General features: G+C 42.9%; 1 protein-coding gene across 1 annotated transcript in view; it reads left to right on the top strand.

Moving 5' to 3' along the window:
* EDARADD (EDAR associated via death domain) overlaps positions 1–17,672 on the top strand; it is a 65,698-nt gene that overhangs the window by 21,967 nt on the left and 26,059 nt on the right. The window contains exons 5-6 of the mRNA XM_055584490.1: positions 4,954–5,012; positions 14,971–15,036. Coding sequence (XP_055440465.1) covers positions 4,954–5,012; positions 14,971–15,036 — 125 coding nt within the window. The remainder of the gene's footprint in view (positions 1–4,953; positions 5,013–14,970; positions 15,037–17,672) is intronic.

The following is a 17,672-nucleotide window of genomic DNA, read 5'->3' on the forward strand; positions in this document are numbered from 1 at the left end:
GCTATACTGCAGCTTCCCCACTAGCTAGCTATTTTACACATGGGTGTGGGGTAGGGGAGGGTGAGACACATGGGAGATTAGGATTAAAACCTGTGTTTTAATGCATACCTGAGTGAGTGGGTCTCAGACCTCCCTTTGGGAGCCTGCCTAAGAAGCTTCATGAATGTGGTGTACCCTCCAATGGGACATGTAGGAGAGAACTGGCTGACAAACCTCGCCAGCTCTGAGAGGACTCAGCAGATGACTTCACAGCTTAGAACAAGGTAGATCCCACCTCCCAGGGTGCTAGTGAGAGTCAAACACAAGAGTAGCGCCTGGCACCTAGGAGCTTCAGGCAGGGTGGAGGGAAGTCTGGCAAAAGGACTGTGATCAATCAGGGTTGAGGACTGTGGAAAGCTCTCATAGCAGAGGTGAGAGTGGACCCATTGTTTTAAGCACAAACCGAGCAACAGTGACTCTGGGAATACATTGCCATGGTTTGATCCGTCTGAAATCTTTTTTTTTTTGTTATCATCTTGAGTGTGATTTCCTGTTTTAAGAGAAAAAGATTGTTGCTTAGAAACCTGATAATATAGTAACTGTACTGTAACTGTTTCTTCAATAATTTAAGTTTTACAAAACCTCAGTTAAAACAATGGTGAGTTGACAAGTAACATGACTATTAAAAACCATACTCTAGACCTTTCCTCTGTCTTTATTCATGGGGTCAAAGAGCATTATTAAGCACATAATTTTTCTCCAAGAAATACATGATCTTAAATGTAATGAACCATGTCCGGAAGTTTGAAAACTTACTCCGACATTTGCATTTGATAATACAACAATTTAATGTCTGCAGTATTTTGTTAAAGATATCTTTTATTAAAGATAATGGAGCCAATATCAGTGTTAAATGATTATGGTATTGTTGTTTTTAGGAACACAAAGCCCACATAAATTAGTGAAGAGGCTGATTTATAGATTAAAAGTAAATGTAATCAAATTATATTAAGTACAGATTCAGATTCTGACACATAAGTGAATTCTAGGGGGCTACTATATTTAAAGAGATCCAACCAGTACATTCTAAAGGAAATCAGTCCTGGGTGTTCATTGGAAGGACTGATGCTAAAGCTGAAACTCCAATACTTTGGCCACCTCATGCGAAGAGTTGACTCATTGGAAAAGACTCTGATGCTGGGAGGGATTGGGGGCAGGAGGAGAAGGGGACAACAGAGGATGAGATGGCTGGATGGCATCACCAACCCGATGGACATGAGTTTGAGTGAATTCCGGGAGTTGGTGATAGACAGGGAGGCCTGGTGTGCTGCGATTCATGGGGTCACAAAGAGTCGGGCACGACTGAGTGACTGAACTGAACTATATTTAATAGAGGAGTTGTTTGTAATTAGCTTGAACCATTTTTGTATGATTAAAAAGTCCTCAAAATATATTTTCTTAAGAAAAGAAGCATGTTTCACAAAATCTTCATCCTAATTCTAGTATATTCCTAGTTTCCCTACGGACAATATAACACTGTTCCTCAACATGGTCCAAACAAAAAAGGGTCTGAATTTTGTGCTTTTTACCATAAATCAACTGTAGGCATCCAGTGTAATTTCAATGATCAGCATATTTTTGAGGTAAAACATGTTATAATACTTGTTTTCTTGGGAACAAATGTGTAGCTTCTGCCTCCCCTGATTTTAGAGATTTCAGGCGGTTCATTATGTCAAGTGTCTGCTATAGGTTCTCTGTGAGAGTCTTTGGAGAAGGCAATGGCACCCCACTCCAGTACTCTTGCCTGGAAAATCCTATGGACGGAGGAGCCTGGTAGGCTGCAGTCCATGGGGTCGCTGAGCGTCGGACACGACTGAGTGACTTGACTTTCACTTTTCACTTTCATGCATTGGAGAAGGAAATGGCAACCCACTCCAGTGTTCTTGCCTGGGGAATCCCAGGGACGGGGGAGCCTGGTGGGCTGCCATCTATGGGGTTACACAGAGTCAGACACGACTAAAGTGACTTAGCAGCATGAGAGTCTTTAGGCACCAAATTCAGGACTCATTTAAGATTGGGGTTCACTTTATTTCATGAATTCCTATATCTTGTAGAAACTACTGGCTTGAGGATTCTAGAGGGAATGTGGCTCTTCACATTTTGAGAGAAAAATGTCTTTTGAAGAAAAATTCTGATATTTCAGCTGCTATTCCTAGTGAAGGGAAATTGCACAAAAATTTATTTGATTTAATCAAAATTTTATCACCTTCATTTTTCTCTGAGTTTCATTGTTCAAAAAAATTATATAGCGAATGTAAAGTGAAAGAAATAGACTGATTTTATTGTTAATAATTTTGTGTAATTTGAACTTCAACATGTGTGGTGTTTGGAAAATTTTGTTAACAAAATATAGTAGTTCAGTTTGGAAAAGTTAGGAGAAAATAAACAAGTACTGAGGAAATCATTAAAATAATTTGGAAGTGTTGGGTTGGCCAGTAAGTTTGTTTGGGTTTGTCCATAGCCGGTAACAAAAAAACCCAAACAAACTTTATGGCCAACCCAATAAAAATGTCTGCCCCCAAACTAGTAAGCCAATGTATTGTATTTTATGATTTCTCATTTTGCCAATTAATTGATGGTATTTTGCTATTAAGTTTGTTTTAAAATGAAACTGAAAACCTCTCTCGTCTGCGTGATATGATGTTGCCTGGTCCCACTCATCCCACCGGCTCACTGCCTCCCACCCAACCTTGACCCAGACTCTTGGCAGTCTCCTGTTACAGCAAACCAACAGTTAAAGCCCCTCCCCCAAATTAAACCAACAGTTAAATCCCCTCCCCCAATTTATAATCCCCTCCCCCAGTAGAAAGGTGACCATTCTACGAGACTTTTCTTTACTGGAGGGTGGATGGGAGTGAGAAGGATATGACCACAGGAGTGTTTGGGAGGCCATGTAAGAAAAGTTGCCTTTTAATTTCAAGTTAACATTGTGTTGGGAAATAAAAAGCCCTGCCTTTTCAAAAGTGCTCGGGTAACATTGTTGACACTGGCCGTTGTGAGGGGCTCCCCAGGTGCTAGTGGAAGAGAGCCCACCTGCCAATGCAGGAGACATAAGAGACCTGGGTTCCATCCCTGGTTGGGAAGATCTCCTGGAGAAGGGCATGGCAATCCACTCCAGTATTCTTGCCTGGAGAATCCCATGGACCTGGCAGGCTACAGTGCATAGGGTCACGTAGAGTTGGACACGACTGAAGCAACTGAGCATGCCCAGCACGCACGGCCATTGTGAGAATTAATATGACTGAAATCAAATGTCTGTCACTGTGAAAAATCACTTTAGTAGGATGCATCTGAATTCTATGGGGTGCTTGTTAGGTGTCAGATTTCTGGACTCCCCGAAGTTCCAAACCAGAAAGTCTGGAGGTAGAGCCCAGGAATCTGTATTGTTAACAGTCAAGTGATTCTCATGCAAGAGAACTGGAACTGTATCATGAGGAACACAAGCCTAGGTGAGATCTCCATTGCTCCAGCTTAGAAAGATATGGTGTAGGGATTTCCCTGGTGGCCCAGTGGCTAAGACTCTGCCCTCCCAACGCACAGGGGCTGAGTGCTATGCCTGATCAGGGAACTAGATCTCTCATGCTGCAACCAAAGATCCTGCATACTGCAGCTAAGAACCAGTGTAGCCAAATAAATTTAAAAAAGAAAAAGATACCATCTGTAGTAAGTCAATGCATGTTACAGAATGTGAAAATAAATAACGGATGAATCAATCAATCTGTCATTCAGTCCTAACTTTTGAACCTTGAGTTAAGTGATTTTCTGTGTAAGGCTTTATAACTCTAAAATTTTACATGCCACTAAACTTTTGTTTCATAGTATACTGTATTTCTGTCAGCTTTCAAGGTTAGTGTGATACTGAATTCTATGGTTAAAGAATAAAATCTAATGGAAAAATTCAGCTTTTTTTTTTTTTTTTTTTTTTGCCATACCACATGACATGTGGGATCTTAGTTCCCTGACCAGGGAAGGAACCTGTTCCCCCTGTAGTGAAAGTGCAGAATCTTAATCACTGAACGACCACGGAAGTCCCCCAGATAAGCTTTTAATGTATTTGTCTTCACCACAAATTGGGGAACTGTGAAGTTAACACATATGTAAGACAGCGTAAGAATGGAATTTCCTTCCTCACAATTAATTATGGCAAGTATTAGATGTTTCACATGTCTATCATGTTCCTTTGACTTTCACTGGCAATCCCCACTTTAGAACTGAAATGGTTTCAGTTTGACTTTTAGGAGGCTGAGCTATCAAGATAAGTATAATCCCACTCCCTGATCTCTAAAGGGCTTAGTAAACTGTCAGTCAAAGAGCAAACACTATGGAGTCTGATGTAAGATGATCAGAGGGGAAAGTTTGAATCACCTCCTGTTCACTGCGTTGGCCAGGGAGGGATCCTGCCATGGGGTTATGAGGATGGCCACGCACAGGACATCTGGCAGGTGAGACTGACAGCAGCTTATGAGTCACGGAGCCTCATGGCCTGGGGGAGGACGATGCCGCACGCCATGCAGGGTCATACAGGGGCTGCGCTTGGGAACAGAGTGAACAACCAGGGGTTGCAGGTGACAAGGCTGTCCTATAAATGGGTGTGTGCCCCAGGGCTCCTGGGGAAGGATGGAATTGTCTGAATAATTCAGTGGTCTGGCAGGGAACCGAAACCCACAGCTCAGGAATAAGCAAGGGTTGTGCCTGATCCCCTTGAGAAGGAGAATTGTTTAGCTGGGGTCTTGTCCACAGGAGCAGAGCGAGGAGGGGAACTTGTAACCGGGTTGCTCAAGGTCCTCCTGGTTTTACCAGATGTAAACAGAACGTAATATTAAGTCTTCATTTTAGGCCTTATACTACAGAGCATGTGCTTTCTTCATCAAGCTGAGCATCTTTTTTTTTTTTTTTTTTTTTTTAAATCCATAGAAGAGGAGTGCGATCCAATTACTTTGAACTGCCCAGCAAATTCTGATGTGCAGCACCAGGTAAGAATAATGTCAGTTATATTTTTACCCCTAGGCACATGGTAATCCAACTAGAATTTATTTAGTAATTATCTTCTAGAGCTTTAAAAATAAAGAACAGGATTTTTGGATAATAAGTTTGGAAATGATCTTTAAGCATCCCAGTAATGTGGTGTATCTATATAGCTTCTGTGACTTTTAGTAACTGGGTAGCTTTACTCTACTCTTTGAAATAAATATTATCCATATGCCAACAACAGACCATCAGTGTTATTGAGTTAGAAAGGAAAGTTGCTTTCTTTTGCCTGTCGTTGGTATGCAGTGGATGGGAACTTTTTCTTAAAGCCTCAACAAAACTGGGTAGTTTCAAGACATTTTTGTAATGTTTTATAAAACTTTTACTTCATTCATATACCAAGTTTTAACATATTATTTAATTGTCCTTTTACAAAATACAGCTGTTGTTTTCTGCTTTTAGAAGAGTGCTTGTTTTTTGAAACTTCAGATCAGACAAAAATGTACCAAAATGTTGAGAATCACTTGGCACCTTCTACTATTCAGCTTGCGAGGGACAGTAAGTCCCCTACATAGGAATGAGATCTGTTCTGAGAGCAATTTGTAAGTGATTTGTTCATAAGTCCAGCAAAGTTAGCCTACGTACCCAAATAACATAATCGGCTGTATAGTACTGTACTGTAATAGTTTTATAATACTTTTCACGCAAATAATATATAACAAAGCAAACACGAAAAATAAAACATTTTTAACCTTACAGTATAGTACTTTGAAAAGTACTGCAGTATATAGTACAACAGCTGGCGCTTCTTAGCACTACCAGCTATGTCACTGCTGCTTTTACGATGGCTTCCGACATCCTGGGCTTGAAATAAAGGTACTGTACTCCTGACTGCATACAGTCCCGTACAGTAAAGCACACAAAAGCACAGCCCATTGTAGAAGATGCACACACGTGACCATGTACATCAGACACGTGAACTAATTTATGTGATTGGACATGTGAACGCACATTCACATCTTTGAAAGTTCTCAACGTGAAGGTTTATATGGAGGGGACGTACTGTACATCCTTCCAGAAGCTTCTTTGGCTCACCGTGTGCTTCAGTTACTTCTGATACTTTCCAGTCTATCTCTGTTTACTCATTCAAAGCTCATTGGCAAAACTACACAATTCCTCACATCTGCCTAACTATAGTTAGGACATTAAAAGTCTCCAAAATGATGTCTTGCCTCAAGACAGACTGGCTGGGTTCTGCTCTCTCTGTAATACCAAGTTAATTATTAACAAGACTGATATGAAACTTGCCTTGCCTGGAGAATCCTATGGACAGAGGAGCCTGGCAGGCTGTGGTCCATGGGGTCGCAAAGAGTTGAACACGACTGAGTGATTAATTTTTTTTTTTTTAGTCTTGCTGTTAAAGCATCAGCCAGTAATAAATCAATAATAGTGATATTCTTAGATAATCAATTCACTTTTGTCGTAGACTTATACAGTAGTTGATAAGATAAGCAATTTAACCATAAACACAGTTCTCTTGAAAATTGTCAATGGTGCTAACTTCTAACTTTAACTTGGCAGTCTTTAGTCACCAATTGGGAATACCATTTTCTTATTTATTAATCCTGATACTCAGCATTTTCCTTGGAATTATAACCTGATGCTGGACTTCGACAGTGACTGAATTTCAACTATTTTAGTGAACTTAAATGGCAACCCACTCCAGTGTTCTTGCCTTGAGAATTCCAGGGACGGGGGAGGCTGGTGGGCTGCCATCTATGGGGTCGTATAGAGTTGGACACGACTGAAGCGACTTAGCAGCAGGTTCACTGAAAACTTAGTATAAGTTTTTCCTTTCTTACAATCCTTAATTTGTTTAACAAAGTTTTGCTCCTCACATTTTTTTGCGACAAGATACAAGAATGTTATGTTGTTTGTTTAGCTTTAGGGATTTTCCAAAATCATATAAGATTAGATACAGAATATGTTTTAGGACACTGTTCAGTATATTTTCTAATTTTAGTATTATAGTTCTGGTTTGATCAAGTATAGACTATCTTCAAAGATGGAAAAAAGATTTTTCAACTAAAAAAGCAGGGTGTGTGCTCAGTCACTTCAGTCGTGTCTGATTCGTTGCAACCCTGTGGACTATAGTCCACCAGGCTCCTCTCTCCATGAGATTTTCCGGGCAAGAATACTGGAGTGGGTTGCCATGCACTCCTTCAGGGGATCTTCCTGACCTGAGGATCAAACTCATATCTGCCTGCGTCTCCTGGATTGCAGGCAGATTCTTTACCCACTGAACCACATGGGAAGGTCCCCCACCCCAAATAGGGGGACCTATTTGAGATTTTTATTTAAGTTCCGTTTTAAAACAGGATGTCATATATTCCTATAAAAAGTAGCACTTTTTATTTCCTATAGAAAGTACTACTTCAGTTGGTTATTTCTTTGAATAATCTGTAGGACTTGTTCTAACCGCTAGGTATCCAGAAAGAATCTTTGAAACCAACTTGGCAGTTAGAACAAAGAAAACTCACTAGGGGAGAAATGTTAAAAAAAAACAACAACACAACACTTCATTTTCTGTAGCTCAGACTTTAAAAGCAAGTTGAAAATGCATTCTTTAGAATATTTATCATTTGCTGTTTCTTTGATTTTTCTAATTTATAAACTAAAATCCATTTCTATGTAAGATCTAATTTTAACCAGGTTTTTTGAATGATGTCAAGGGAAAACATCGTGATGTCCTGTTCATCAAAAATGGAAAACTGACATCTCATAAAATTTCATAAAGAATCCTTTTCTTTTAGTAATTTGAAATCAATACCCCATCAATTAGAATTATCCTACTTGTCCAGTTTGTTATAGCTGGTACTTACCAAGTCTGTGTCCTGAGCTTGGGTATTCTTAGATGTGTAATACTCAGGGTAGGGGTTGAGGCAGTGGGGGGAATAAGGAAGAGACCAGACCCAAGCAGAGCTTCTAGACTTGTTGAACAGCAGTGTACACAGCTTAGATTCTAGATGTGGCTCTGGTTCAGCTGTTTAAAAAAAATTTCATGGTTCTTTATGTTTATAGAAAATATTTCCCAGAACCTTTAAATCAAATAATAAAATTTTAACTACATGCACACATGTGTGGCAAATGATAGCAGAGCAAAATTTGTTTCAGTTTTTAGTTAAGAATCCATGCCAAGAGGAGACCAAGATAATAAGAAAAATAGTAACTATGAGGATGCTAAGTTGGAGTTAGAGGTTATGAAAAAATGACTTTTTCCTCTGTTTATGCTGGTTTTTGGTTTTACCAAACTGTATTTTTTTTAAGTTTTAAAAACCACATTAAATTATTGATATTGGTAGGGTATTATGGATATTATATTGATACCATACCATATTGATATGGTATTATTAGTGTGATACTAATATACGATGTTGCTAATAAGGAAAACCACCATAAGGTATATAGGAATGCCCTATATTATCTTCTCAAATTTTCTGTAAATCTAAAATTATCTTAAAACATACATACATACACACATATAATATTTTTTTTAATTTATTTTTCTTTTTCGGCTGTGCTGCACAGCATGTGGTATCTTATTCCCCTGATGAGGGATGGAAACCCCACCCCTTGCAGGGGAAGTACAGAATCTTAACCACTGGACCTCCAGGGAAGTCCTGAAACATACACATATTTTAAAAACCAAATTAAATAGAATTTAGAATCTAGAAAAATGAAAAAACTCATCCAACATTCCACCACTCTAATATAATTATTTTTGTCATTTTGATGTATTCCTTATATATTTTTATCTGGATAATTATTTTTTAAAAAACCTGTTTGCAGACAATTTTGCATCTTGCTTTTGTTGTATAATATGATCTCACAAGTTTTCATCCAGTTTGAAAACTGGATCTCATTTCATCCAGTTTGCTGCACGGCCTTACCGTCCATCAATGGCTGCATGATACTGTCACCTCTGATATTTACTGATCACAGAAATAGACTTGAGGATGTGTGCCTAGGGGCAGGGTGAGAGCAGGCCTCATAGAAGGAGTGCTCTGAGGAGAGTCAGCGACAACTAACTTTGCCTGGAGCTGAAGTATTGGCAGATTGAGGCAGTGAGGCTGGAAGATCATTAGGATCCAGGACCCTAGAACCTTAAATGCCAGAAGGAGGCAGATGGAAAGTATTGGTGGCTTTCAGGGACGGTTCTGTGACCAAATCTGGGACCCTGGGGAACTGGAGAGAGATGAGACTCGGCCTGTGAGCAGAGAGGTATGCTACTAAAAATTTCAGTAGAGGATTAAGGGGGAAGATAAGATTTGTGTATTGTTAGGATTGAGAGTGGGAGATGGGTCAGATGGTAAAGAATCTGCCTGCAATGCAGGAGACCTGGGTTTGATCTCAGAATCAGGATCCCTTGGAGAAGGGAATGGCTACCCACTCCAGTATCCTTGCCTGGAGAATCCCATCTACAGAGGAGCCTGGCCGGCTACAGTGCATGGGGTCGCAAAGAGTTGGAAATGACTGAGCGACTTTCACTTTTCAGGATTGAGAGTTGTCTGTTTATGGACTGCAGCAAAGGAGATTGAAGTCTGTAGAGTTGAGATGTGTGGCAGGAAGTGATTGGTTTAAGATGCCTGCTTCAGGAGGTTACAGTTGAAGCCCGGGAGGAGGATGGGATTGTCAAGGAGAGAGTCCTTGTTGAAAAGCAGAAAGAGGTGCCAAGGATGGAGCCTTGAGGAACACTTCCATCTGGAGTCCAGAGGAAGAAAAGGAGCTGAAAGGCAGAAAGAGGAGTGGCCAGAGAAGAATGCTGTCTTTGGTGGAGGCATCTGTACTTTGCAACACTTTCCTGGTTTATACTCAAATGTTTGCTGATGGTCTCATTGTCTCTCCCCACAAGCCAGGGACTCCTATGTCTTTTGGCTCATAAGTGTATCCTCAATGCCTAGCACATAGTCAGATCAGATCAGATCAGATCAGTCGCTCAGTCGCGTCCGACTCTTTGCGACCCCATGAATCACAGCACGCCAGGCCTCCCTGTCCATCACCAACTCCCGGAGTTCACTCAGACTCACATCCATCGAGTCAGTGATGCCATCCAGCCATCTCATCCTCTGTCGTCCCCTTCTCCTTTTGCCCCCAATCTCTCCCAGCATCAGAGTCTTTTCCAATGAGTCAACACTTCTCATGAGGTGGCCAAAGTACTGGAGTTTCAGCTTCAGCATCATTCCTTCCAAAGAAATCCCAGGGCCGATCTCCTTCAGAATGGACTGGTTGGATCTCCTTGCAGTCCAAGGGACTCTCAAGAGTCTTCTCCAACACCACAGTTCAAAAGCATCAATTCTTCAGCGCTCAGCCTTCTTCACAGTCCAACTCTCACATCCATACATGACCACATGACAAGACGAACCTTTGTTGGCAAAGTAATATCTCTGCTTTTGAATATGCTATCTAGGTTGGTCATAACTTTCCTTCCAAGGAATAAAAGTCTTTTAATTTCATGGCTGCAGTCACCATCTGCAGTGATGATTTTGGAGCCCAGAAAAATAAAGTCTGACACTGTTTCCCCATCTATTTCCCATGAAGTGATGGGACCAGATGCCATGATCTTCGTTTTCTGAATGTTGAGCTTTAAGCCAACTTTTTCACTCTCCTCTTTCACTTTCATCAAGAGGCTTTTTAGTTCCTCTTCACTTTCTGCCATAAGGGTGGTGTCATCTGCATACCTGAGGTTATTGATATTTCTCCCGGCAATCTTGATTCCAGCTTGTGCTTCTTCCAGCCCAGCATTTCTCATGATGTACTCTGCATAAATAATCAGGGTAACAATATACAGCCTTGATGTACTCCTTTTCCTATTTGGAACCAGTCTGTTGTTCCATGTCCAGTTCTAACTGTTGCTTCCTGACCTGCATACAGGTTTCTCAAGAGGCAGGTCAGGTGGTCTGGTATTCCCATCTCTTTCAGAATTTTCCACAGTTTATTGTGATCCACACAGTCAAAGGCTTTGGCATAGTCAATAAAGCAGAAATAGATGTTTTTCTGGAACTCTCTTGCTTTTTCGATGATCCAACGGATGTTGGCAATTTGAAGTCTGGTTCCTCTGCTTTTAGTCAATGTCAAATTTGAGTTGTGCCTTGAATGATGACATGTGGATGGAGCAGGAAGAAAGGAAATCCAGCAAAGATATCAGGGGACTAAAGAGTTTGTTCCATTGATACAGCACTGAGGCCATAGGCCTTCTTGAACTTGGTAGTGGTGTGACAGTGTTTGATAAGTGGGAAATAGATTGCAAGACACTTCCATCCACCCATCCATCCACCCACCCACCCAATCCATCCATCCACCCACCCACCCATCCATCCATCCATCCATCCACCCACCCACCCACCCATCCACCCACCCACCCACCCACCCACCCATCCATCCACCCACCCACCCATCCACCCACCCACCCACCCACCCATCCATCCATCCACCCACCCACCCACCCACCCATCCATCCATCCATCCACCCACCCACCCATCCATCCATCCACCCACCCACCCATCCATCCATCCATCCATCCACCCATCCATCCATCCAGTATTTGAGTCCAAGAATGTATCACCACTACTGTTAAGTGCTAGGGGTGTACAGTGATGCACACTCAGAGCTTTCAGTGAAATTGAGCGTTTTTAAATCTCCCACATGGAAAGCTGAATCAGAATGTTTAAGTAAGAGCCTCTCGCTTAGATTCTCAGAGCATCTCAGCACAGGAATATAGAGAGAAAAGAAAGGAGAGAAGACACTGATTGAACTCGTTCAATAGGTAAGCAGGCTTCTTACCTGTTCAAAAGGAACAGACTTGTTTCTCCCACTTTAGCATACCTGTCTCTCCACGGTCCATGTTTTCTCTAACTGCTACCATAGGAGGTGCTGCTCCAGAGGAGGTCTGGAGGGCCCAGATCTCCCAGGCACTTGGAAGGTCCCGGAAGAGTCTTCCTGTGAAATGATGGGATGGAAATAGACTCTTAGAAATGTTATTCTCATAAGTGGCTTGTCCAAGGGGTTAGTAGGAAGAAAGACTGAGGCCAGGAGACACCAAGGGGCTATCGCAGTCACCCAGGAAGATCATTTGCCCAAGGGCCTGGGTGTGGTTGTGGAGGGAAGAATGGAGAGTGGGGAGTGTAATTCCAAGACATCCGTGTTCGCTTGCTGGGGCTGCTGTCGTGAAGCACCACAGAGAGGGTGGCAGTAACAGCAGAAATGTTTCACCATGTGGAACCTGTAAGTCTGAAATCAAGCTGTGGGCAGGGTTGGTTCCTTCTGAGAGCCATGAGGACGTGCCAGGTCTGTCTCCTGGGTTTGTAGCCAGTTGTCTGTTCCATGTCTTCCCTCTGGGTGTGGCTCTCTCCTTTCACATTTCCCCATTTGGTAAATGGGGAATGACACCAGTCATACTGATTTAGCACTTACTTTCATGACCTCATTTGACTTAATTACCTCTATGAAGAGTTGTCTCCAAATACAATCACACTCTGAGGTGCTGGAGTTCGGACTTCACTGTATATCTTTTAAGGGACATCATTCAACCTCTAAGAATCCTTGGGGGAAGAAAGAACAAAATAATACATTTTGGAGATGTCAGGGGTTCAGTGTCTGATAGGACTTGAGACTGCAGAGGAGGAAAGGATTATAGATCTGCTTCAGAGAGTCCCAGCAGGTGAGCAGTGCCTAATAGGGCCACTGTTGAAAACTAAGAAAACAGCTTCTCTGGGAACTAGGAAAAAAAGTGAATTCGTATTTTTTTAAGCTCTTAAAATATCCCCAAGGGACTTCCCTAGCAGTCCAGTGGTTAAGACTTTGCCTTCCAATGCAGGGAGTATGCGTTCTATCCTTGGTCCAGAGTGAAGATCCCACTTGCCTTGCAGCCAAAAAGCCAAAACTTAAAACAGAAACAATGTTGTAACAAATTCAATAAAGACTTTTAAAAAAATCTTTAAAAGATGCCATCAAGCACATCATAAATGCTTTATGGGTATGTAACAAATAAATAAGATTTACTGTGAATGAATCTATACAATACAGAATCTTTCTACTGCTAATAGTGTGGCTGAGAAAAAAATCACACAGGGAAAGAAAATCACTGGAAGGAGAGTGTCCAGATTGGGTGGGAGTTGCCATTTGTAACAGGGAATCAGAAACAAGCTGTGTTGTGTTCAGGGTGCCAGAGCACATGGTGGATTTTTGAGAAGTGTTACAGGAAGCAGCATGAAAGGCTGTAGATGTGAAGTCCCCAGGGACGGAGAGCATGTGCTAGTCCAGGTTCATGGCCTGCCCTCCTCCACAGCCCCAGAGGCCACGGTGTATCCATGTGATCTACAGAGGCCTCTCCAGCAAGGTTCCTCCCTCCAGAAACCACATACGGGCTGAGCGGGCTGGACATGCGCATGGGCATCTAGGCTGTTGGGGGTTCCCAGGACTCTCTTCTGTATAAAATCAGTCCTCTTATTTGGGGGGCATTAGCAAGACCATCGGAGAAGGCAATGGCAACCCACTCCAGTGTTCTTGCCTGGAGAATCCCAGGGATGGCGGAGCCTTGTGGGCTGCCGTCTATGGGGTCGCACAGAGTCGGACACGACTGAAGCGACTTAGCAGCAGCAGCAAGACCATCCTGCCAGCCATCATGAAATAGAGAGGCAGGTGAGCGAAGGAAGGGAACTGGGCCGTGTTGCAGGAGCTCTGAGCTTCCAAAACAGCATGAGGAAGAGCAGAACCTTCTCAAACCCAGAAGTAGTTTCTACAAGCCTCATAGGTGATTCTGATGTGCCAACTGCCTCCATCCAAATGAAATCATTGAATGGAAGGGAGAAAGTGTCTGGCCATGGGTTAAGCTCTCCTATTGCACAGCTAGGTTGATGTCTGAATAATTTTAATTTACGTAACACAAATCTGTAGTTACAGTTATCATGAGATTAGTCTCAAATGACCCTCTTATCCTTCATTTGGTATATTCTCTCACCACCCTACCCTTCTTGGCCATTTGTGGGTAACCTATGAGCATGGCATGGAGCTTCCCTGGTGGCTCAGATGGTAAAGCGTCTGGCTGCAATGCGGGAGGCCCAGGTTCGATCCCTGGGTCAGGAAGATCCCCTGGAGAAGGAAATGGCAACCCACTCCAGTACTCTTGCCTGGAAAATCTCAGGGACAGAGGAACCTGGTAGGCTATAGTCCATAGGGTCACAAAGAGTCGGACATGACTGAGCGACGTCACATGAGCATGGCACATCACTTTGCACATAGAAAGTACTTCAAACATTGGCTCTGGAGAGGAGCAGGGTCTTATACCGTCCATTGGCTGCTATTTGATCCAGCACTATAGGCAGCAGTGAGAATCCTTGAGGACAGATTTTAAAACTTAGAAGAGGGACTTCCCTGGTGGCCCAGTGTGGCGGGGGTGGTGGGGGGGGGGCGGTGTTCCAGTGCAGGGGGCATGGGTTTGATTCCTTGTTGGGAAACTAAGATCCCACATGCTGCAAGACCAAAAAATTAAAACAAACAAACAACTTAGAAGAAAGCTCCCACAAAAAACAGATTTAAATTTACTTTTCTCACTAAAAGCTATCTATAGCGTGCATGCTGTCACTTCAGCCACGTCTGGCACTTTTTGACCCTATGGACTGTAGCCCACCAGGCTCCTCTGTGCATGGGATTCTCCAGGCGAGAATACTGGAGGGGGTTGCCACGGCCTCCTCCAGGCGATCTTTCTGACCCAGGGATCAAACTTGCATCTCCTGTGTCTCCTGCATTGGCAGGTGGGTTCTTTATCACTACCACCACCTGGGAAGCCCAAAAGTTATTAGTGCCCACCTGTGATCTGCATAGACAATGGTCCTGGACCCTGACTGCACATCAGAATCACTTGGAGAACGTTTACAGAATATCGATGGCTGGCTCTTATCTTGCAGAATCTTGCTGAAGTGGTCTGGAGTGGGCTCCAACCTCTGATATTTCTCAGTGTTCCAGGACTTTGTGTAAGTGGGGTGAGAAGGGCTGGGGTAGACCATGTGTCCACAGGGTAAAATAACCCAGACACATCTTCAGCATCACCTCTGCATTTGGCACAGATGCAGACCGCTCCTTCCTGCCAGCAGGTGTGGCTGGTTAGCTGAGGTAGAATTGGGGCAGCCTGAGGGGGTGGGGGTGGTGCTGATCCGTGAGTTGGTCCCCTCACAGTGGCTGGTCATCGCAGCTGGAAGGGGACAGCTCGCTGCATGTGGAGGGCATGAGGAAGAGGGTTCTTTGACTGTTGAAGCCTGTTCTCCAACTCTTAGGCCCAATAATCCAAGAAACACACATTGGAAATGCTGATGTGCTGTATTTATGAATAAGAGTTTAGGTTATTTTAGATGTATTCTTCACCTAAATACATGTGTTTCTGATGGAGAGATTATGCAGATGTTCCTGACAGAGATGGAAGAAGCTGTATCTGGGATCCATTTCTCACTTTGCTGCTATCAGAAAACAGAGGTCCCAAAAGTTGTTTTTTTCCATTTCAGAAGCAATGAACATATCACATGTGTATTAGTGTCCTAGGGCTGTCGTAACAAAATCCTGCAGACTGAGTGGCTTAAACAGAAATTTGTGATCTGTCAGCCTGGAGGCAGAAGTCCATGTGTCATCAGGATTGGCTCCTTCTAGGCCGAAAGGCAGAATCTGTCCCAGCTGTCTCCCTTAGCTTCTGGTGGGTGACACCATCTTCAGCATTCTTTGCCTTAAAGAAGCATCACCATTAACATTTTTAAGGTCAAGTGTTGTTCTAAGCACTCACATGAACTCTTTTTCTTTTTTTATATTAATAATTAAAAAAATTCTGACAGCTGGAGAGGGGAATATCTCTTTTTTTAACTTTTTATCGTGGAGTCCAGCCGATTAACAACATTGTGATGCTTTCATGTGCGCAGCTAAGGGACTCAGCCATGCGTGTACGTGTATCCAGTCTCCCCCAGACGCTCCTCCCGTCCAGGCTGCCACATAACGTTGAGCAGAGTTCTCTGCACTATACATAGGACCTTGTTGGTTATCTATGTTAAACACAGCAATGTGAACTTTCATTTTCAAAATGACCCTATGTGGGATATACTGTTATTCTGCCCATTTTACTGTGGCACAGAGAGGTTAAATCATTTGTTTACGATCACACAGCTATTGCATAGTAGAGCCTTAGGTAGTGTGACTCTAGCATCCATATTTGGAACTGTAACCAGCCTTACCATGGTCTTTGGAGCTAGACAGACCTACCAGGTCCCTAACTCTGCCACTGAGCTATATCACTTTGAACAGTTAGTTCACCTCTAACCTCTAACAGTTAGTTCACCTCTCTGTTAGTTACCACCTCTGAAAAATGAGTATAGTAATATGTCTCCTAGCATCCAGTGGTCTGGTTAGTATATTTAAATGTCTGGTTAGTATATTTAAATGAAGTGAACTCCATACAGTAGTTAAATCTCTCATCCAATTCAAACCTTTTCTCTTCACTTCCAACTCAAGCCTGATTTGAAATGTTGAGGTCCCCAAAGAGGGGCGAGTGGCCTTGGTTCTCCTCCCCGTCTGCAGCAAGTGGGAACTCAACCCTGCAGTTACCTGATATGGGCAAACCATCCCCAGCTGAATGTTCACATTTGCCTCCAACGGCTCACCCCAGGGCCTTCTGTCTCAGGAGTATGTTCTGCACCTCTTACCTTGGGCAAAAGGTCCCACACAGGGTAGGTCTCCCAGTGGCAGAGTGGTTGGGACTGTGAGCATCTACCGATCAACAAGCATCAGGCTAAGAGTGAGAGAACATTTCCTCCTTTTGGCAAGCACCCCTGACAAGCGGTGATCTTGAGGCCCCCTTCACTTGGCTTGAGGGTGGGACAGAGAGCCGTATAGATAGAGGAAGGAAAGCAGCCCCAGCTCTCAGTTCTTTCCTTCAAAGAAACCTCTCCCTCTTCTATCAGCTGAAGGCTGGTCCTTCGGGATTAACCAGGCCCCTCTCTGTGGGAGGTGCTTCCCATCCTCCATCCTGTTATATTCCATACCATAGAGCTACTTGAGTTTCCTGATTATGGTACTTTGAGGTTGTTTTACTCTTCTCAGTACTGCTATGGTGGTCCCCACCTTGAAGGCTATGTATTTCCTTAGACTCCATTTACATCTCTGTTAGGTTAGACCTAATAGACCACACTGCCAGTTCTTCCACTAAGCAAGCTATAAGGGCTCGAAGTCTATTTCTAGTCATAAATACCACCAAATTTTAAAAAACATGCTGTCTTCTCTATGGAAAGCCTAACAACAGCTAACTGATTTCTTCAAAATTAAACAAGCCTTTCAAAGTTAATGTTCCTCCTTATGTTACTCAGAGTCAGTGGAGGGGGTGGGGGCACAGGGAACATCCACCCAGTTTTAAAGCACAGAAACTCCAAGCATGCTAGCCCGCTGATAGTGTTACACAGAGTACAATACGATGGCCAAGACACTGAAGCCTAAAAACTCTCAGTTATTGACTGATGCTAGAATAGCCACCCCTAGAGATGATGATTAATTTTGTATCTTATTAATTTACTAACCAAACAAAAGTCTTTTATTTCTAAGGACACATGCTTTGTTATCTTAGGCAGGACTCTCCCCC

This window comes from Bubalus kerabau, chromosome 1 (genome assembly GCF_029407905.1).
Source record: "Bubalus kerabau isolate K-KA32 ecotype Philippines breed swamp buffalo chromosome 1, PCC_UOA_SB_1v2, whole genome shotgun sequence".
Classification (NCBI taxonomy): domain Eukaryota; kingdom Metazoa; phylum Chordata; class Mammalia; order Artiodactyla; family Bovidae; genus Bubalus; species Bubalus kerabau.